Here is a 22,241-nt window from a genome sequence, read left to right on the forward strand (position 1 = left end):
CCTACATCCTCTTTTACCTGTAGGGTTGTCAGACTTAGCTCAAATAGTAAAGCAACGCTATCCCAACCAGTTCTGTTCAGTTCAGTTTTTCTACAGTCCCTAATGACTTGTTGTTAAAAATGCCATATGGTTAATCTTGAATTATCTAGAGAAACTTAAGATCAGTTAGCTGCCTTTTAATTGTTTAATTGTGCCTTTAACTGGCCCAGCTAGATTTTATCCTTAAAAAAATTACTCACGAAACATGGACCAGTTATAAACGTGAGTAATACATTGTTCAATCTAAAGATCCAACATGATTGAAACGGGGAACAACCGAGGAGGTTGCTAAAATAAAGATTATTAATAGAGCTTCACTTTCCTTTTTTCCATCTGCCGTTTACTCAGTAACTTATTCAGGATCCTCCTTCTCGTCTTGTAGTTCATTTTACAGGCAACAAATTGGTATTGGACTACAAATCCCAGTATGACGCTACTGTGTAGCCCTTTGGTTAATGTAAAATAATATTTTAAACCGCAGTCTATAGTCTTAAACCCATTAACATTAGCTAACTCGTGAAAAAGAGTCAGTGTACAGTGTGGTTTTGCTAGCTTGTGTTCTAATTTAGATAATTTCACGTACTGTAGCTGACGTTACTTAACCAGTTTTGTAACGCTTGTGATTAGCCGTTCAATGTCGGGCTAGTTTACAGACAAAATGCTCCTACTCTCCAACGTGAGGAGGTCTTTGGCTTTGGTGAGAATTGCCAGGCATCAATTTGATTTCAGGGTAACCGCTGGTAATGCGCGAATACCCTGTTTTCATGGGACTTTCTCCACTGACTCTGCTGCTGGGGTCAAGGTAAGCAACAACACCAGTGTCTCCTTTGTTTCCGAAATGTGCTTAATCTTGCATGCCGTCATAGGCTACATATTTTCCATAAAAGCTGTGGACGTGTAGTTCTATAACATAACATTTCTACAAAGTACTAACTATAGTACTTAGGTCTACATATAAATCAGTGTGATGTTTGCGTGTTAGCTAGCTAGTCTAACTAGCCTACTGTTTTGGTACGTCGTTGGTTTACAAATCACTGGTTAATGTAGTATCCCTGGTGGACTGTCATTAGGGGAAACACGGGTACTTATTCAAGGTTAAGTAGTCCAGTAATGCTTTTAACAATTTGCCCATATTGTTTTAATTCTGTATGACAGGTGTTGTATGATGGAGAGTGCCCCATATGTGTGAAAGAGATCAGATTCCTACAGTATCTACAGAGGAACAGGCCAAGCAAAGTCGATTTCGTGGACATCTCGCTTCCAGGTTATGATCAAGTGAAGTATCAAGGAATCAGCTATGAGATGGCAATGAACGAAATGACAGTAATTGATGGAAACAATAAGGTATCTCAAAATGCCCCTTTACGGACAACTATTCTGTTACTAGCATCTTATTAACTTGTGAATAATGTTGGTCTAATATTGACACATTAGTTGATACATGTCTTTCTTCATCTTTAATACATAGGTCTACAGCAAAAGAAGTTCTGACAGCAATAATGTACAAACAATGTTAGACTTAATGTGCTCTATTTCTCTGGATGGCACTATTACTCAGGTAGTCCCATAATCCTCTTGCAGGTTCAACAAGGAGTCCCAGCTTTTGAAGTGATGTACACTGCTGTGGGTCTAGGCTGGCTGGGGTGCTTCCTGATGTGGCCACCTGTCAAACCGTTCATGGACAAAAGCTATGCCATCTTTGCCAGAAATCGTCTGAAGTGGACTGGACGTAACGAATGCACCTCAGGACGCTGTGTAAAGAAAGAGCCTTGTAACCTTAACAGGAAGTGAATATGGAAAAATTGTTCCTTGGAGGAAAGCCTTTAAAAGCCTTTAAGATGTTACGGTCAAGTTACCACTATATAGAACTGAGTGTAACAGTTTATGCTTGTCAGGAACGCATCCAATACTTGTCTATCTGAACACTGTGGAACCTGAAGTTGCCACTAGATGTCACTGTAGAGACATGGATTTGCCCAGGGAATGTGGTACAATATGGCACACTTTAAATTGTCATTCACTCAGTAACATCCTGAGTTTAAGAATGTTCCTACTGACTGTTGTTTGAGATGGTTGGCACCAAATGCAATAATATATCTTCAGAAAATGTGCAGACTTTTGTTGATGTGTTTTGTGCATTCAGTTGCTTAATCATAATATTGAATCTAATAAACATTATTTAAACCTACATAAAGTATGTGCTTTGTATTGTGTAATTGAATTTATAATCTCTTACCGTCCCCATGTTTATACAACACATGATCTCAGTACTGTACTAAGTACAGGACGTGCCTAACCTTAGGCACAAGGCAACACTTGCAGAGTGATTTGTGTTGTTTACTAAACACAGATCTTCGTGGCATGTGGCACATCTATTTTAAAGTATATTTTGTTGACACAAAAACAAGGGTCAAAGTTAAAACCTTAATATGTTTCAGGCTGTTGTCAGTGTGATTGGACATGTACATTTACAAATATAGTGAATATATTAACATAATGCTATGGCCATAAACCATTAACTGATGGGGGATGCCACAGTGAAGTATACACATGTCCTTCTAGGAAACTCAATGAAATGTATTCACCTGACACCAAAGTCTGTTTAGAAAATTTTCTAGAAGTCAGCCTGGATGTGGTCTATGTACGTCAATGACATTTCTACTTTATTTGAAGCCCTCCAGTTATCTTCCCCGGGCCTAATTTTAGATTTACTTTGCGTTTAGCAGAAAGAGGTGACAGCAGATGACCTTAAGCGGTGATCTTAGCCAGAGGATTGGTCAGTTGGAGGGCTGACATGCCCGGCCCACAGTTCAAGACAGCCAATGGGATTAAGATCCTGCAGGAAGGTTGTATAGGATTAGGTATCAAAACAGTGTCTGCACCGTACTTCTGAAGTGGTTTACTAGATATCAAACCAGGACCCGAATCTGTTACAAGAATCAAAGAGAAGAATAACGACGGGACAGAGCACGGGAGGATTTTGTGTTAAAGGTAAATCTTTTTCTCATGGTTCACTCAGGAAATGTTTCTCAAGCTACCATGAACAAGCTATGACCTTCCTGCAGGGGTGGTCTACTATTTGTATTTATTGACAAATGTTCTGCAGTTGGTTAAGGCATCCACTGCATTTCACACTAACTAATATGTAGTAGGAACATGTACATTTCCATAATCGATGCAGATTTTTAGTCTAGTTTGTGGATTGTTATTATAATTTCATGTTAAATTAGGGTCGTTAGAGGTTGAGTAATTATGGTATCTCTTGCAAAAGTAGTTTAGACAATCCTAAAGTCAGAGCAATCTGCTCTACTCAGATTTCAGCTTCAAATGATTGGGATATCTTCTGTATAAAGTATGTGGAATAAGGGATGTTTGGTTGCCCATTACAATACTCGCCAGACTACTAAAGCCCAACTAGCATTTAACATGGCATCCTGTCACAAGATTGTGATGAGATTTGTTTCACATAAATCAAGGATACATTGTAGATGTTTGTATACAATGTGACTAACTCCTCCTCCTAAAACCATCCTTAAAGGGAGTTGTTGTGGCAGGTGAATGTGCTTGTGTTCCAGTCAGTCATGGGCTTGAGAGGAGGAGAATTGTTTTGCTGTCCTGGTGGAGGGACATGTATCAGACAGGTTGTTTTTCCTGCTTTTTAGAGATTGATTTGTGGTATTGTTCTGTTGATATGTAAAAAAAAAAGTGTAACCAGTTTGTATTTTTGTATTTCCTAGGTGCCAGATGAATGTAATACTGTGGCCTAAGCCAGTACAGCCCCAGTTCCTATCCCCATTTCAGTTGCTTTGGTTTCCAGCCTTTTACACCAAGGCCAAAGATGGGTCGCTACCTCAACCCAAGCCTGTGTGTGAGTCCCCTGGGAGGGCGGACGATAAGACTGTACTGCAAGCTCAGGTACATTATCACCATCCTTAGAACCCTTCCCCACCTGGCTAAGACTCCCCTCTCCCAGGATATCAGTGCCAACTCCCTGCTGTCCTCCCCTCTCCATATTAGTGCTATTAGAAGAGGCGCTCCTAAGACTTCTAGGTTAAAACATCGATATCTGGGCATCGCCCCTGGCCACCTTTTCAGGAATGGCTCAAGAGGAATACAGCATACCCAGGCTCTCCGATACTGTTCAACCTCTGGGAGGGGTGCTGTCAAAGCTGAGGCACCTATCGGAGTGTACGAGGAAAGCCAAACAGCATTCCAGCTGAGTATGTTGGGAGTCCGTCTGGGAGAATCTTTTATCCGCCTCTCCAGTCATATCAATTGTTATTTCAAGGGAAAGAATGTCTCTGTTTCTCCTGGTGCTGTGAATGCTTGCCTTGCCTCCCCAACTCTAGAGCGTGTGAGCAGGGCTCAGAGACGTGTTCAAAGTAACCGGGTAGCCAGAGAGAGAAGCCTAATGGAGGACAGGGACTCAACACAGATTACAATGTGTGAAGAGAGCCAGAGACCCTCAGAAAGTTCGACAGAGATGGGCACAAAGGGCCAGATATATTCTGGGCTGCAGTTGTTTCACCCAAGCTCCCTGGCCACCAGGTTTGGGGAAAGCTACACTTATGTAGCTCATCACATTAACTCAATGTTCTCAAAGGGTCCTGCTCTGGATGTCCAGATGCAGGAGACGCAGAATAATCTGGCTTCACACAGGGGATCAACCCGGAGACAGAGGATGAGAATATCAATGAGAAGTCACAATGAGAATATGAAGGGAACCGAACATGCACAGTTGGAGACCAGTGCAGCACCAGTCCTGACCTCCACTGTCGACAGTGATGATGTCCCCAGTAACTGGGACGAGGGCTACCTTCACTTTTCCAAACATATCAACAGGTACTTTGGAGCTAAAGTCTCAGACGAAACTGAACCTAAGCCTCAACAGAGAGAACATACTGGCGTCAATCGTGTGCCAAGCAGGCTGACTTACCAACAGCAATTTTCTACACATGCTGACCCCGGGAACAGAACTGTCCCGTTAGAACCGAAGCAGAAGGAACACGTACTCCGTCCTCAATCTCCAGGCTTGTTCCATGCCAGCAGCATATCAACCAGCTTCGGAGAGAGCTATGCACAAATGGCCAATCATGTGAACCAGTATTTTAAAGGTCAAGGTGCCTTGAAGGAGGAACAAGAAGAAGGATACAGACAACAGGACGAAGAAATGGAGACCAAATCTGCTGCCTCTCAAAAACAAAAGGCTGTGTCCTTCATGGACTGCTTCCGCCAACCAAGTAGTGCCATCCCTTACATGCTAGGGGGCTACCTCAATAAAACTGCCCAAACTACTACTGCACACTCAGAAGCGTCAATAAATAGAAGGGTGAGTCACCCAAAACACAGTCGGTGTTAAATAACAACTACCATCCAAGCTACTCAGTTGCCAAATGGAGAGTGTGTGTCATTGGATTAATAAGATACAAATATCTGTGGCAGAACGTTGTCATTGCCTCTGTTTGTGACTGTCAATGTGTCTGCTGTCCAAAGGTGGTGATGAGCAGGAACCAGGCAGAGGAGCAAACACGAGCCCTGGTGGGGAGTCTGGGACACTCATTATCTCCAGATGCCCTCACCACCTGCATCAAGGAGCTCAACAGACACCTCATCAAACACCCTGCTTGCAAACTGGTGGTGTGGCAGGTACCCCAGAGCTTTCATGCAGTCACTCAGACACCTCACAATGTCAGCTTTATACAATGTGATTATGGGCCATCTAATACACCTCATTGTATTTTCAGGAGAAAACTGCTGTTAAGCTGTTAAGACAAAGACGGTGCCACAGAGACAACCAGGACCTTCAGAGTGTTATAAGAGAAAGCCTGGCTCTGATTGGCTATACAGATCCGGTCAAAGGTCGTGGAATAAGAGTGCTGTCAATTGATGGTGGTGGCACAAGGTAACATAAGCCTGACTGGATTTCCAATCTGGAGACTTTATTAGTCTTGTTTCTGTACTTATGAATGCCATGTAGGCTTGTCCTCTCAAATCTTCCTCCTGTGTGCCTCATCCAGAGGGGTGGTGCCCTTGCAGGTGCTGAAGCAGCTGGAGGCAGAGACAGGCAAGCAGGTGCACCAGCTGTTTGACTACATCTGTGGAGTGAGCACAGGTGAGGACATGCATGTGACAGTAGATCAATATTGATATCAATTTGTAAGTGTAGGTTTCAAACTGGATGAATATGTTATGTGTGTGTGTGTGTGTGTGTGTACAGGGGCAGTTCTGGCCTTCATGTTGGGCCTGGCTCGTTTTTCTCTGGAGGAGTGTGAAGAAATGTACCGTCGCTTCGGGTCAGATGTATTCCGTCAGAACCCCCTGGTGGGTACCATGAAGATGGGTTGGAGTCACTCCTATTACAGCACCGAGACCTGGGAGATGATACTCCGGTAAGACTACAGATCAGTCCAGCCTTGCATGGGCTCTGATGGCGTTTCTGGTACAATTTGACTGAGAGCGCTGTAGTCAGCCTGGACATGTATTTTCTAAAGGTATACTTTGTCTCTCACCTTCCCCAGTGAGAAGATGGGGGAGAAAGTCCTGATCAAAACAGCCAGGGATGAGTTAAGCCCAAAGGTGAATTTATTGTTAGCACCCTCTAACGGACACACAAGGGATTTCATGCATGATGAAATCAATGGGAGCCGTGCTCTATATGCACTAAAAGGGTCCCCATTGTCTGTGCGTGTCCAGGTGTCAGCTGTCAGTGCAGTCGTGAATTGGGGCACCAGTCCCAAGCCGTTCATCTTCCGGAACTACAATCATTCCCCGGGACGTCTCAGTCGCTACGCAGGGGGTTCTGGCTACCAGATGTGGCAGGCAGTTCGGGCATCCTCAGCTGCCCCGGGGTACTTCCAGGAGTTCCCCCTACACAGTGACATCCACCAGGTAGGAGGACTGGCACGTACTCTTCACTTCCAATCGCTCATTTTGGTTGAGTCTGCAGTGTTTCTGAGCCAAAGACACCCTTGGATTTTTTTAGGATGGGGGGATCATCCTTAACAACCCATGTGCCCTGGCTGTCCATGAGAGCCGTCTGCTGTGGCCCAACCAGCCCTTCCAGTGTGTGTTGTCACTGGGCACCGGTCGCTTTGACAACGCCAAAAGGGGCCCCACCACATCCACCAGCCTCCGAGCCAAGATCAGCACCCTGATCTACAGCGCCACAGACACCGAGGGGGTCCACACCCTGCTGGATGACCTGCTGGCCCCAGACATCTACTTCCGCTTCAACCCCATGCTGAGTGCTGAGGTCTCCCTGGATGAGAGCCGACCGGGGGCCCTGGACCAGCTGCAGGCAGACACTCAGCTGTACCTGGGGAGGAACAAACCCAAGCTGGCCAGACTGTGCTTGGTGCTGGGGGCTGAGCGCACAGCCGTGGCCCAAACCAAGGACTGGCTCAGTGAGCGGGCCTGGGAGATGAAGCAGAGCTGGGTGTGAGTTAACAAATACTGGACACGTATGTATTTATAAAGTTACTAGTGCCTGTTTGAAACATGTATGGAACCACACAGACCTTTACCCTTTGCATGTGTTATTCACACATTTGACAGAATATCAGAGGGGTTGCAGTTCCAACTGGGTCATATTGTCATAATGTAATATTGTGGTAAAAGTGACTGTATGCCCTCCTTTTTGCAATGCAAGGCTAATAGTTTACTGTAAATATAAGGGCTTGACCTGGCACTTGTGGCCATTGTCCACAATGGTGGATTTCATGCACTCATTAAATGTATTATGTATTTGTGACTGTAGAAATGTCTAAATAAACTGTATCTATTTTCACACTGCTGACGTTTGCTGTGTCTTTTGTCACGAGGACCCCATCTTTCCATAGTTAGATTCAGTTGAGCTTTTTATTTGATGCCGTGCTATACACACTCACGGCCTTTTACTAACAGGATTGCTACCATTTCAGGCGTAAAATAGCGATTTCTGCCGTCTTTTAACGGCACGCTAATTAACACTAAACGGCGGAGTAAGGCGCTGATTGCCCGAAGAGGATCTGGTTTGATAAATACCATGTAAAATGCGAAAACACACCCTGCGCTATTTGCGGTTGGGCAAAGGCGCAGATTAAGCTGCGGTCGCAATGAGGCCCTCACTGTGAAATCACAGACAAACTCTGTTAAGATCATTTCACAATTAAGTACTCTTTAATTCTCTTACATTTAAGTTACCACAAACAAATGGTCAGACCTGTGCTGGTGATGTAATTGCTGATCGGCTGAAAAGGAGTGAATAAGCCCTAAGTTGTGTTTTTCCACCACTCCAGTGTTAGGGGTTAACATCAGCCTGAGTCCTGTGGCAGTGGCCTGCCTGGACACTGTCAAAGACACTCTGTGCTGGAGACAGAGCGGCTTTGTGAGAGGGTGAGTGTGTCTGTGCCAGCCAGAGAGAAGACACAAGGTCCATAGCCTGTCCAACCCCCCCGCCTGCCACTCCAGAACAACAGCAAGGATAACAAAAGTCAAAATTACATTGACGTTTCAGAAATATACTGTACTTCCAAAGTTTGGTAGATTGCTGTACAAATAGATTTGTGTGTTATTTATCATTATTCAGTCAAAGTTGTTTATTCAAGTCCTAATGGCGTTGACAGTGGAGATGACGTTATGTTTACGTTTCACAAAGGACGTATTATTGTGGGCACTCGGGCCCCAGTTCTGGAGTCGTGTGATCAGTGCTCGGAAGGTTATCGTGACACCCTCATGAGATACTGATATCACCTGTCACTGTTTCTGAGGCTCCCTCTCACCTGCAGCAGCATGATGGAGTGACGGCACACGGAGAGAATCCATCCACAGACAAGAGCAGTGGCTGTTCAACAGTGTGAGAGCCACACAGCTAAAACTACCGGAGAAAGACAGAAACATCTAAACATCTCTGCAACCAGAAATCAGGTATGAACTCATTCTCTTTCACTTCTGTCCTTGTAGAATCATCCTTGACAACATTCAGTATGTGGTTGGTAGGAACTTCAATGCATGCACTGCAAGAACTGTGTGTATGACATGACGCTGTAACTATCACCACGTGAAGATGTCTTGTAACTGTGGGAGCTCTCTGGCAGGATAGGAGGCACAGGATGAGTCAACCTTTTGCTGATCTCACACTCCATTGAGAAAAGGGTGGGTTTCTCTCTGAATGAGCAGTTTTCAGAGTGAATACTCAACATTATTTGTTTTTTGTTTCCAAGACTACCCTTTCAGATTTTAGATGCATGTATTGTTAGATGTTGGTGCTTCGGTGAAACATTTCTATCATGTACTGTACATCATAGTTTATCAATTTAAATTGAATTACATGCTACAGAAAACCTTTTGTTAATAATTATGTATTTTTGGTTAATTAATAATGATGTAAGTTAGTTTCACATCACTGCAATCAAGTGACATGGTATCAGTTGAGAATTTGCATACACTTGATGATATCTTCAAAGAAGACCTTTGTGTCCAGTGGATGCTGTTGACCCTGCTCTAGTGGAATGCTGCAGTGCTCACCACCTCTGTCCTCCCTGATGCAGTGTCCCTACAGGGGAGTGACTGCTCCTGTCTGAGCCTGAACAGTTAACCAGTGTGGAGGAGCCCTCCCACTTGCAATCTGCTCCTACCCAGGCCAGGGCACACGTGCCAGGGGGGACCTGCAGGCATAGAGACCTTCTTGTCCTCCAGGAGCTGCCTCTGTCTGCCAGTCATCTACTGTGCAGTCTGGTGCATGGCACTGCTCCCTGCTCCCTGCCCCCTGCTCCCTGCCAAGCCGAGCTGCCCCATTATAATACAGCCCTGAGAAAGGCCATGCCAGGACCCAAGTGGTTGAACATACTGCCCTGCTTTTGTTTCCTGTGTGAGCCAACTCGAGGTCTCTGTGTCAGTCATATTGAGGATGATGCTCTGTGGGAGGAAGGGGGGAGGGGTAGCTGGCTGGCAAGTATGAGTAGTTGATTCAACTCTAGCTGTGTTCTGATCAACAGGACTCTGGTGTGTGATAGCAGCAGGGTCTTAATGGGCTACATCTCTGTAGGCTACTTATGGAGGTTGGTCTGGGTGTACACTGCACCTTCGGAGTCACTCTCTGCAGAGTTAATGACTGTGTGACTGGTACACAGTACATTAACTCTACATTACCTGACAGAGGCCAGTTTGGAATTGAAGTCTAACCTTTAGTTTACATAGTTACCATACATAGTTTAAATTTTAAACAGCACATGTGGAAAACCTAAATTGTTGTTGTTCTCTGTGTGTCTATGTGGTGTAACGTCTTTATGCAGCATTGTGAGGGTAGAGTACATGAATGCTTATACATGCAGGTCGGGTGCTGATATGCTTCAGCTGTGTGTGTGGATTCCTGGACGCCCACACAGGTCAGAGCTATGTGGTGTGGTTTGAGACAGCTTTTGTCTCCCACGGCTACACTCTCTCATGGGTCTTGGGTGCTGTTTCTAGAAAAGAAAGCTTTTCTCTTTTCTTCAGGATTCTCAGCTGTATGGCAATGAACTCTGCCCTTTCAGCAGGCCTAAGTCTGACTGATGTTACATTTTAGGATTTCCTGTACCACACACTGTGAACAGGACATGAAAAAGTATCAACATCAGTGTTACATGTTCTCTGTAGTTCTTCCTTTCTCGGAACAGCCATTGTTAGAATGTCACATGACAGTTGTGGGGCATGAAAATTAATACAAGAGAGACAAACATTGCATTCATACTCTGTTCTCTAATTTATAGCAGCCAACAATAAAGCCCACAACATTGATGTCATCATAACCATCAGAAGGCAGAACATGGGCGGAATTGTGTTTCCTCATGGACAGATTTGTTCATTTATTGTAATAATGTATGAATTCAGTGTGGGACTCAAGCAAACAAGGAAAATTGTTTTGCTCAGCTTTAATGTATAAACTGTCTGGGTTACCCAGCAATCAGACTGAATCCAAACACAAGAATCTAACCAGTGTTCTAATGTCAGCCCCCTGATATTACTGTCAAGTAATTTCTGCTTCAGTTTTGGAAATCCTATTCTGAAAACTGAAAATGATCTTGTAGAGACAATTTCATTGCCTGCTTGAAGAGAGAGGCTGTTAGCAAACATGGAATTATGGTGAGGAGGGGGGTGTAAGTAGCTAATTAATTATTCATGAGATGGGTGGACAGAGTCTGAGGGGCGATGAGAGACAGAAACTCTATTACTGAAGTCTATCCACTCTCCTCCCTCTCTATCTCAAGATTCTTGCTATGTGACTTGCATCTGTTCTCTGACTGGACCGCGACATTCAAGTGACAAATTTAATTATTGGAAGTTATCAATGCACTGAACAGTCATGGAGATGGAGTGCAGGGGTTCATGAATTGATGTTACTGGACATTTTGTACATATGAAACAAGGTAATAATGTTTAACTTTTAATGCTCATTTTCAAAAAGAAAGTTTTACAATGATTTAGTAACCGGTTTTAGTCAAACGTAATATTTGCTTTTGTAAAAACAGACCCATTTAAAATTGTAATATAGCACTGTAGCGAAATTCCTTTTTCCTACAGTTATCCCACAGCCCTGGCGTTTGGTCTGGTGTTGGGCAAATCTGTTTATTGTTATAACAGCATGTATGTCAGTAAGGAGGTCTAGGAGGGCTTTTAAACATTTCTGCTTGTATAATTTTTGTTGGCCCCATGAAAAGAGCTGATTTTCATTATTGTGTACTATAGTTAAGGACAACTTGAGAAACAAAAGTCATTCAATGTGAAGATGGGAACACTGATTCAACCAGTCCTTCTGCTGCTTCTATGGCGAAGTCTGTCTGCCATCGACGTCCCTGTAGAAGGTGAGCCAAGAAATCATCTGTGTCCCAGTTAGACTATGGTGTGTGTTCATCCTCCTGATGTGAAATGTATGTGCCATCGTCATGACAATGCTTCTCCTCCTGCAGTCCGCCAGCCCCCCACCATCATAAAGCAGTCATTGAAAGACCACATTGTGGACCCCAAAGACAATATGGTCATAGAATGTGAGGCCAAAGGGAACCCCCAGCCCATGTAAGAGCTGACACATCCTTCTCACACACAATACAGTTTCAAGGCCAAGTAAAAAAAAGACCAAGAGTGGTGATATGGCATTGTAGTCAGTGTGACTGGGAGTGACATTAACGAAGAACGTTTGTTGATGTAAATCTCTGGTGATACGCCAGGATCCTTTGGCAATTTGAGAATGTACAAATACCTAGTGAGAACATGTTACACTCATTCAAAATTCACAGTTTGCTGCCCATCGAGATATCAAGCTTTTCTGTCTTGTCTTTATTGCCGTAGTTTTTCGTGGAGGCGTAATGGTAAGTATTTCAACGTGGCACGGGACCAGCAGACATCGATGCGGAGACGCTCAGGCACCCTAGATATCAATGCCTGGAACAACCCAGAGGACTATGAAGGGGAGTACCAGTGCATCGCCTCCAACGAGTATGGTTCAGCATATTCCAACAAGATAGTACTGCGCCTCTCAAGTAAGTTAAAAATGAACCTTATACACAACTTAGGTATTCTGAGAGGAATATACAGTAGAAAGGTTAGCTATCTTGTACCCTCCTATGTCCTTGTCAGGGGCTCCCCTGTGGCCCAGAGAGGTGCTGGAGCCTGTGGTGGTCAGTGTGGGTCTTCCTCTGGTGCTGTCCTGTAACCCTCCCCCAGGGCCACCTAAACCTGGCACCTTCTGGATGACAAGCTGTGAGTGCCTCTCTATGAACCAACTCTTATGCCTTGTTAAAAGACTGATGTTGTCCCGGACATTCCGATAATTAGTTTCCCGTCCTAATGAACCATGTGGACTAACAAGAGTTTCGTGGGACTAATAGCCATGAAGTATTTTAACTCACAGGTGTTGGATGTAACTGTGGAATTGCATGCATGAAGTCACCCAAAACTCTTGTATTTCAGGTTCCTATGCCAGGCCGTTCACCTGGCCCGTTCAGACTCCAGTTCCCACAATGCAGGCTGTGCGGCAGGACCGCAGGGTGTCCATGGGCGTGAATGGAGATCTCTACTTCTCCAATGTACTCATTAACGACTCGGCCACCGACTATTGCTGCAACGCTCGCTTCCCCTACAAAAACATTATCCAGCAGAAGATGCCTGTTGTGGTCAAAGTCCTAACAAGTGAGCTGTGCTGGTGTTGACACAAACTCACATGCATATGAATAGGATCAACAGGACAAAATAAACCAGTCGTAAAGAGCAAATACAGTTTCATCAAAGTACAGCTTGGCAACAGTGTGGACTTAACAATACTAACTGACTCTCACTGTGGCTCAACTTGATTTTCCCATGCTGTATTTTTTAATAAATTTACATCTTACATACTCCATATTGTTTTATTTCAGACAACCCCTAAAATGACTCATCTTGTTCTCTCCAATCTAATGGCCATAGTGTCTCGGTGAGTGTGTGGTCTGCTTCTCTGGTTGTTTTTATTTGATTTTCTATTAACTACTAACCCACCTGGTCCCACTGATCTGCCTCAAGACAGACAGTTCCTGAAGTCACCACATTGTTACGGTCTCAGACGTAGAGAATATTCACATAATCTGCTCTGCTCCCTTCCCTTCTCAGCTCGTATGGTGGCAGAAGCTGCCCCCACCCTGCTGTCTCCCACGGGGACCTCCAGTACCGTCATCGTCCTGCAGGGGGAGGAGCTGCTGCTGGAGTGTGTTGCTGCAGGAGTGTGCGTAGGCTCTAAACAAGACTGAAGAAGAGTGTGTCAGAAGCAAACAGATGATCAGCTGTTGTTAACGTGTGTTCTGTTCTGTTCACACAGTCCAACTCCTCACATCAGGTGGACCAAAGATGGAGATGCACTATCCATGACTAACATGAAGGTGAAGAACTTCAACAAGCTCATCCAAATATCTAAGGCTTCATTTGAGGACCAGGGTGAATATGTGTGCACGGCGACCAACAAGATTGGATATGTGGAACACACCATAACTGTCCGAGTTAAAGGTTAGACTCATCACAAGTTGGCATCCAAACAACATGTCTGACAACATTCAGTATTACTCGGTAAGGTATGTCTATGGTTATGTATTTAACAGCGGCTCCATTCTGGTTGGAGAAGCCCACTGATCTGGTGTTGGCTCCTGAGGAGAATGGAGAGATGGTGTGCCGAGCTGACGGTGTCCCCCGGCCTACTACAAGCTGGTTTATCAATGGAGAGCCAATCGAAAGTAAGCAGCTGCAGAAACACTTGACACAACATGCCTCTCATCTTGCTGACTAAAAGATGTCAGGGTCATAGTCAGTATCTACTTCAGCTAAAGAAGAGTATCATTATGATGATTAGGGAGTCAGGTGGCTGAGCGGTTAGGGGATCGGAATAGTAATCAGAAGGTTGCCGGTTCAATATAAATGACGTTGTGTCCTTGGGCAAGGCACTTCACCCTACTTGCCTCAGGGGAATGTCCCTGTACTTACTGCCAGTCGCTCTGGATAAGAGCGTCTGCTAAAGGACTAAATGTAAATGATTGAAGTCCTGTTTTTTTCTGTAACTTGTCTCTAGCTGCAACTCCCAACCCCAGCAGGCAGGTATCAGGGGATACATTGATCTTCCGCTCAGTAAATGTAATGAACACTGCTGTCTACCAGTGCAACACCTCCAACCAGTATGGCTACCTGCTGGCCAATGCCTTTGTCAACGTATTACGTAAGATACCACATCATTTAGTGGACCCATTCATAGGATGTCAGTGTACTGTAGATTACAGGATCAAAGTCTTCATTAAGAAAGATTCTGCTCTCTGTCTTATCTCTAGATGCTACCCCTCGTATCCTGACACCCAGGAACGAGCTGATGATGGTGGTGGAGGGCACTCGGACCACCCTGCACTGTCGTTATTTTGGCTCACCTGTACCTGACTTGAGATGGTGAAAACAAGCATTTTGTCTTCAGAATCTCCTGTTACTAAACTAGCCCATACTGTGTGCACGTGTGTAATGTGTGTTATGTGTGTTATGTGTGTGTGTTTGTTCACAGGTCAAAATACGGTCAGGGTAACCTGGAGGGAAACCGTTTCAAAATTCTAAGCAACGGGACGTTGGAGATCAGACGCACTCATGTGGAGGACCAGGGAACGTACCTGTGTGTGGTGAGCAACCTCGCAGGGAGAGAGGAAATCCAGGTCCGACTGGAGGTCAAAGGTGATTTCCCATGAAGGCCACATTCTGTATATGAGACATGTACTGTATGCACAGCAGTTTGGTCATGTTCACATTGCTATCGTTTTCTCAGAACCCACTAAGATCGTTCAGCGGCCAGAGAACATGAGAGTATTGCGTGGCAGTGATGTTCGGCTGGAATGCAAGGAAAAACATGACGTCTCTCTCTCCATCACCACTACCTGGATGAAAAACAAAGCGTTGCTCACACTAAGCTGGAGGTAAGAACTGTCATGAGTGCTTTACTGTATTTTCATGACACTCTTCCTAAATGCCAGGCATCACCTGAGTCATTTCCTGTTTGTGCTCCTCAGAGTGACACTGGATGAATCCTCGCTGGTGATAGCAGGCGTGAACAGAGCAGATGAGGGCAGCTACACCTGCATAATAAAGTCAGACATAGATGAGAGCTCTGCCTCTGCCCACCTCTTGGTTATGGGTAAGATGTACAAAATTAACTCTTGCACAGTATTTATCCACTCAATCTGAACAAGTATGTATTAGAAGTGTTTTACCCTCTCTCACAGACCGCCCAAATGCACCCACCAACCTGGAGTTGTCTGACCCTTATGAGCGCAGTGTGAGACTGTCCTGGATTCCTGGAGATAGCAATCACAGCCCTGTCAAAGGTAACAGCCACTACCTATTATCTTACTCAATGTGTTTTTGTACCCTGACTGTTAACTGGACATATGTAAGTGACTAGCGTCTTCTTTTTGGCTACCCCCTCAGAGTACCTTATTCAGTATGATGAAGATGATTGGTTGCCAGGAAAGTGGAGAAATCTCTCAACCTACCCTGGAAACCTTAACTCTGTCATCCTGCAGCTCTCACCTTTCACCAACTATGAGTTCCGGGTCATTGCAATCAACGAAATCGGCTCCAGTAGGCCCAGTCGCTCTTCCATGCGTTTCCAGACCAGTGGTGCACGTAGGTCATATGTTTCTGTGGCTGAATGATGCAGATTGGTTCATATTTTAGACTCATTGAGTAATACATTAGAGGATTTCATGCCTCTCCACTGTTTCAGCTCCTGATGCTATCCCCAAGAACATCAAAGGAGTGGGCACATGGAGAAACAACATGGAGATCAGTTGGGAGGTGATGAATCCTCCCTTATTCACTTTACAAGAGTGTGAAGTACATTTATTGTGACTCAAACATCCAGAAATAATGAGTCAAATCTTTACTGACAAGAGGCTTCTGTCTGTTCTGTGGTACAGCCTCTGAACAGCAGAGACTGGAACGGTCCCTACCTGAAATATCTGGTTTGGTGGAGAAGGAGAGACTCCAGAGAGGAGTGGAAGAATGCCACAACAAAGTGGCTGAGATACTATATATACGACACAGACACCTTCACCCCATATGAGATTAAGGTCCAGGCTTTCAACGACTTTGGCCTTGGCCCAGAGTCTCCGGTTATCATTGGCTACTCAGGAGAAGACCGTAAGTACCAACAAAGCCATAGTGTGAACCGTATCTTCACATTTAAGAGTGTAGCTGCAGTTATCTGGGTTTTGAGTTGGCTTGATGAGAGAGGAGGAGAGGAGAACAGAGAAGCCTAAAACAGAATAGATTAAAACAGTACAATATTATACAGAGTATAGGAGTCTTCCTCAAGAACTCATTAATGATGCAAACTAAGTTTTTTTTCTTTATTTTTTACCTTTCTTAATTTTTGATTCTAAACTTTTTTCACCAAATACTTTTTCAACCTTTCAAAACATTTTTTGAAAACCTTATTTCAAAACTACTTTTTAAACCTTTCATTACTTTTTTTTAACTTTCATTTCACACTGTTCACAGTTAAAGGAGAGGAGAGAGGATTTGGAAAACCTAATGATAGTGAGTGACTCATCCTGTGATCAGTTTGTCCCTGTACCTCTTTGTGTTTCCCAGGCCCTCTGACTGCTCCCCTCAACCTGCGTGTGTCCAACATAGAGAGCGATCAAGTAGAGGTGCACTGGGACCCAGTATCTCGAAACTTTATCATGGGAGAACCAAAGGAGTACAAGGTCCGAGAACTGCACTTCATGGCTTGGGAAAGAAAATCTCGTTAAAATTTACAAATTCATTTAAACTGGCCTTTCATAATGTTATTGTAGAGGAGTAGACAAGTAAAACAGACATTACTGACATGGGCCTGCATGTATTTTGTCTGTCTACCTCAGGTGTACTTCTGGAGAGACAGTAGTCAGCTACGGTGGCTAAGTGTCAGCAGGGCTATGAAGTCTAAAGCTTTCTCAGTCGGTGACCAAGAATACTCTGGGGTCCTGTCTGACCTATTTGCCTACAGCAACTATAAGATGTACATAGTGGTGGCGAACAACCGCTATGAAGGCCCGCCCAGCAACACTATACAGTTCTCCACACCTGAGGGAGGTAAGATCAACAGTGTTACTGGAGCCTGGAGGTTTCCCTGGTCAATTAACCCCAAATAGATTAAAAAACTCACTGTCCCACTATATCTTTAACCAAGCCAAGTTGTGTTTCTTGAGCCACAGTGTTTCGATTCAATCTGTTCTCCTTTTCTACATCTGTAGTTCCATCAGCACCTACGTCCTTCAGGATTCAGCAGAGACATCTTGACACCATATATGTGGACTGGGACCTGCCTGCAGAGCCCAATGGCATCATCACTGGATACAGTCTCAAGTACCAGACATGTAGGCACTTAAGTTCATTCATATTACAGTTAGGTAGGCAAAATAGCATCAGGAAGGTCCACAAGTACACACAAGTAGCACACAAGTAGGGTGGTAAGTGTACTCATGTACCAAACAGCTGGGTCAAAATTAACTGTTTTAAGTGTACCCTGGACAGTGAATGCCACCAGAGGAGAGCCTTTACGCACTGAAGAATTCCCTCCAAACGTGACCAGTTTTTCAGTGAGGCGGTACGACCGCTACACTCGCTACACTTTCTCCCTGGCGGCCCACACTCAGGTGGGGATAGGAGAATGGTACACTGAGGAATCACCTCATTACACCACCGAAGGTAGAGTACAATGTACACAAGTCTAATATAGTGAATGATAATGAATGATTTCCTCAATGACTCGATGATAGTTTAGAGATGTATGCATGAATGCCTGTGCGTTCTTACTTGTATGCATACGTGTGTGTGTGTGCTTGTTTTTGTGTGTGTATAAATACATGCAGCTTACGCTCGGGACCAGGTGGACTTGTCGACTAAGGGCTGGTTCATTGGTGTGATGTGTGCTGTGGCTTTAATCGTACTCATCCTCCTGGTGGTATGCTTTATCAAGAGGAGTCGTGGAGGAAAATACCCAGGTACTTCATCAGGACCATATCTGAGATAAACACTGGCTTCCTACTTAGTGGATAAACTGAGTCATGTATCAACATGGTTTACTTCTCAGTACGGGACAAGAAAGATGTTCCACTTGAAACAGTGGATGACAAAGATCAGGAGGGATCATTTGACTATCGGTAAGTATTATAGCAAAAGGCTACATAAATACTGTGGACTAGCATTACCAGAAAAGGTTTGATGTGTTCTGCAGACACAGTATACATACACACAAGTGCCTTGAATGAAAATGTCATCATATTCTAACAACATGCACAGCATTATCATTATGACGATATAATTACAGTGGTGAACTCCCTACCTTAATTTGCTCTTTACTGTATATGTTATTTTACATGTAGTAGTATCATTGGAATTGTTTTCAATAAAAAGGAGCAACTTAATGTTAGATGTTACCCAATAATGTCCTTGTTCCTGATAACCTCCTGATATTTCATCCCCATGTGTTCTATCTATTCTGGAAACTTACATTTTCTTTCCAAATGTTCACATCTCCTCCTTTCGCATTGGTCCATACAAGGTCTCTGGAAAGGTATGAAATCACTAAACAGTGACATATTGACAGCATTCACACCACTGACTTTTCAACTCATATTTTTTGTAATATAGACGTATGATCCACCCTAATGGATCTGCTGTCTGAACATTGAACTGTTTCTCATAGACAAAATATGATTTATCTAGCTCAGTGTGTTCAAATTTGATAGATTTCTGAACTACCTAAGTAAGTGTACGTCATCACTCTCACATTACTCTTATGAATGTTACAGGATAGCTCGGGTCTCCACCCTTCCCTACTCTAGACGGTAGGTACCACTCTTTCAAAACAACGAAACAGCTAAATAAATACTATAATCACAGTGGATGGGAATTAATAGACTAGCATGGAAGGCTGAATGTTGGGCAGTATGTTGGACAGTGTTGGGCAGCATGTTAGGATGGATGTTGGGCAGTATGTTAGACAGTGTTGGGCAGTATGTTAGGATGGATGTTGGGCAGTATGTTGGACAGTGTTGGGCAGTATGTTAGGATGGATGTTGGGCAGTATTTTGGGCAGAGTGTTGGGCAGTATGTTGGGATGGACGTTGGGCAGTATGTTGGGCAGAGTGTTGGGCCGTTCTGCTCTGATGTACTCTGATACTCGTACTCTGATGTTGTGTCTCCCAGAGAGGAAGAAAGGCAGAGGGGGCAGGCATCTGTGGACTCCATGATGAAACACACGGAGAGTGACGACAGTCTTGTGGACTATGGGGATGGAGGGGAGATTGAGTTCAATGAGGATGGCTCCTTTATTGGCCAGTACACAGGAAGCAGAAAGGATGTCAGGGAGGAAATGGATTACAGTGAGAGTCTGGAAATTCACTCACCCATGAACGCCATCTACTCACTGGCATAACCTGCAGCAACACAACAAACCTTTTTAAGCCATCACTGGCTGACTGGTTTTGGACGCAAGGTAACCCCTGTGAACGGCCTCTGGCAGAACATTACACCATGGAGAAGGGATCATGGTGGGACCATCTGCTTACAGCCAGAAGTCTCATAGACAAAAAACATCTGTCTTCTGATTGGCCTAAGCTCAGAGAACAGTAATGCCTGAGGCCCAAGTGTTCCCTTGGTCCTTTCTCACCTTGGTCTGCATTGACATTGGGTTATGGGATACAATACTGCAGCCATTTAACAAGGGTGTGAGGTGGAACTGCAGGCAAGGTGACACATATCTGGATTGTGCATTATACATTGGGAGCTTTTCTTCAAAATATTTATCTGTAGTTAGTCACTTTTTGTAGTTATGCGTGTGTGTGAGTGAATGAGTGTGTGTGTGTGTGTGTGTTTGTGGGTGAACGTCTGTTTGTTATGAGCTACGGTTTGCATCGTGTTGTCCTTTGAAACCACTAATGAAAATATATTCTGTATATCAAGGGCATTAAAGTGGACAGGTTTATCATGTTGATAAAAGCAGTTTCATTGTTTAGGACCGTTGTGCATATATTTTATTTCTCAATTACCACAGTCTCTTTAACCTGTCATGGTTTAACATTAATTTAGGAAGCAGAAATCTTTGCAGATGTTGTTATTATCATGATACTTTGGCAATAGTTAATCAGGATCAAATATGCCTGATGTTACATCAGTATTACACAGCATTATGCATTTGCAGTATGAACATCTTGTAGGTGTGCCTACGGTTTCTCGATACAATGTTAATATGCGAAGGGAGCTGAGAGCGCTTCATGCACTAACATCAGTAGAGGATTTGGTTTACTTAAATCACATCAACACATTTAATCAATACAGACTTAACTTTTTTAGTTTTAAGCTGATTGTAATTCACATACTTTCTCTTCTAAGACCATAAAAAACTGCTTTTAGATGATGATTTGTTTTTCTTGAGTTCAACATGGACAGTGTTAACACATATATCATCACTCTGGCATTAAATTAATTACTTCATTGATTACATAATGTTATCATCTTTAAAAAGTACAATAAGGATCATCTTCAAAGCATTGACTGATTGGGCCTAATTATCCAACTCCAAAAGATGCTGTAGTGTGAAAAGTGAGGGTAACATAATGTACTTGGTGATATGGTAAAGACTGATAAAGCTCTAGTCTGGGACAATTGGTCCAGCCTGATACAGCCTGTTGGACTAAGGCATATCAGTAGTACAGGAGAGGTTGGAGAGTGTAACATACCATAAAGCAGTCATAAAGCCAATTTTATCTCACTGTAAAAAAATCCTGTATCCTACTACTCAGAAAACATATAAATATCATCCCTCTAAACCTTTTATTTGGACGTCTAAATGCACTTTTGTGTCGTGTTTGCTAATAAAGAGCTTGTTTTGATGGCATCTCCTTAACTGTGTACTTTTTGTATTTTGAGCAGGACAAAGACCGTAGGCAAACACAACAAATCTTCAGTGGTATTTGTCACATTTGGAATCATTTGGTTTAAGTCGGTGGAAATGTTTAACTTAAATTTGTCACATAACCATTCCTATTTTTGAAACGAAGAATAATGTGTTCACCTAATTGGAGCAAACATTTGGTTAAACCCAGGGACACTAGATCCTATCATAAGGTTTGTGTAGGCTATCTGAGCCTGCCCAACCCACTGAATGATAACACTTTTTCAGCCAAGAGAAACTGATCAGGTAAGGAAAAATAAGAATAACAAATCTTATCTAACAACCAATACCAATGTTTTTATGACCAGTTGACCAGGTTATACATTGGAATGGGTCTTACATAATGCTAATGCAAAGAAAATAGAAGGATGTTCTATGTTACCTTGCCACCTTAAGTGTCGTCTTTCACTTATCTGTCCATAAAGATCATTTTATCTGGTACCTTGTGAAGCTGACTAACTGAACTATGAGAAAGATAGTGTGCTAATTATTCATAATGTGCAAAAAAAAGCTAATTGTGTCCTACTAGACTGGGTATCACCATGTAGCCTTTGTCCCCATCTTATCAACACTATATAATGAGGGACATCTTAGAGGGAGAGGGGCACATGCAGTCTCTGAGGACCAGGTAAGAACATTGCACCATATTATTATTTCTTATTTTTTACAGCTAAAATAGTATTATACATATAGGTAACAATGTCACTACTTTTCAATTGGAAAACATATGTGTAGTGTCAGTGTAGGCCATCTTTAT

General features: G+C 43.5%; 3 protein-coding genes across 7 annotated transcripts; all 3 read left to right on the forward strand.

The window, feature by feature from the left end:
• The first annotated feature begins 441 nt into the window (after positions 1-441).
• Positions 442-1,836, forward strand: LOC124480613 (uncharacterized protein At5g50100, chloroplastic-like). Of its 2 annotated transcripts, none has more exons than XM_047040104.1 (3): positions 442-841; positions 1,195-1,383; positions 1,598-1,836. In XM_047040104.1, the coding sequence occupies exons 1-3, from the start codon at positions 698-700 to the stop codon at positions 1,607-1,609; spliced, it is 345 nt and encodes a 114-aa protein (XP_046896060.1). In that variant the 5' UTR covers positions 442-697; the 3' UTR covers positions 1,610-1,836. The 2 variants fall into 2 exon arrangements, with proteins under 2 accessions (XP_046896060.1, XP_046896059.1); XM_047040103.1 differs by having other exon boundaries at positions 1,621-1,836.
• A 1,946-nt stretch (positions 1,837-3,782) lies between these two features.
• On the forward strand, positions 3,783-7,830 carry LOC124480526 (calcium-independent phospholipase A2-gamma-like). 4 transcript variants are annotated; one of them, XM_047039929.1, is made up of 9 exons: positions 3,783-4,259; positions 4,389-5,368; positions 5,533-5,685; positions 5,784-5,941; positions 6,057-6,151; positions 6,257-6,428; positions 6,558-6,615; positions 6,733-6,927; positions 7,022-7,830. In XM_047039929.1, exons 1-9 carry the CDS (start codon positions 3,878-3,880, stop codon positions 7,478-7,480), a joined length of 2,652 nt encoding a protein of 883 aa, XP_046895885.1. In that variant the 5' UTR covers positions 3,783-3,877; the 3' UTR covers positions 7,481-7,830. The 4 variants fall into 4 exon arrangements, with proteins under 4 accessions (XP_046895885.1, XP_046895884.1, XP_046895886.1 ...); XM_047039928.1 differs by having other exon boundaries at positions 3,783-3,954; positions 4,057-5,368; XM_047039930.1 differs by having other exon boundaries at positions 3,783-3,954; positions 4,135-5,368.
• Positions 7,831-8,729: 899 nt separating this feature from the next.
• Positions 8,730-22,091, forward strand: nfascb (neurofascin homolog (chicken) b). Its single transcript, XM_047039860.1, has 28 exons — positions 8,730-8,943; positions 11,265-11,423; positions 11,743-11,858; positions 11,964-12,069; positions 12,343-12,533; positions 12,631-12,753; positions 12,964-13,182; positions 13,636-13,747; positions 13,841-14,025; positions 14,118-14,249; positions 14,582-14,725; positions 14,835-14,946; positions 15,056-15,219; positions 15,311-15,458; positions 15,552-15,676; positions 15,765-15,866; positions 15,970-16,167; positions 16,268-16,338; positions 16,461-16,683; positions 17,137-17,252; positions 17,409-17,619; positions 17,781-17,903; positions 18,061-18,234; positions 18,399-18,530; positions 18,620-18,689; positions 19,091-19,102; positions 19,341-19,376; positions 19,738-22,091. The coding sequence occupies exons 3-28, from the start codon at positions 11,783-11,785 to the stop codon at positions 19,964-19,966; spliced, it is 3,534 nt and encodes a 1,177-aa protein (XP_046895816.1). The 5' UTR covers positions 8,730-8,943; positions 11,265-11,423; positions 11,743-11,782; the 3' UTR covers positions 19,967-22,091.
• Positions 22,092-22,241: the final 150 nt, after the last annotated feature.

This window comes from Hypomesus transpacificus, chromosome 18 (genome assembly GCF_021917145.1).
Source record: "Hypomesus transpacificus isolate Combined female chromosome 18, fHypTra1, whole genome shotgun sequence".
Lineage (NCBI taxonomy): Eukaryota > Metazoa > Chordata > Actinopteri > Osmeriformes > Osmeridae > Hypomesus > Hypomesus transpacificus.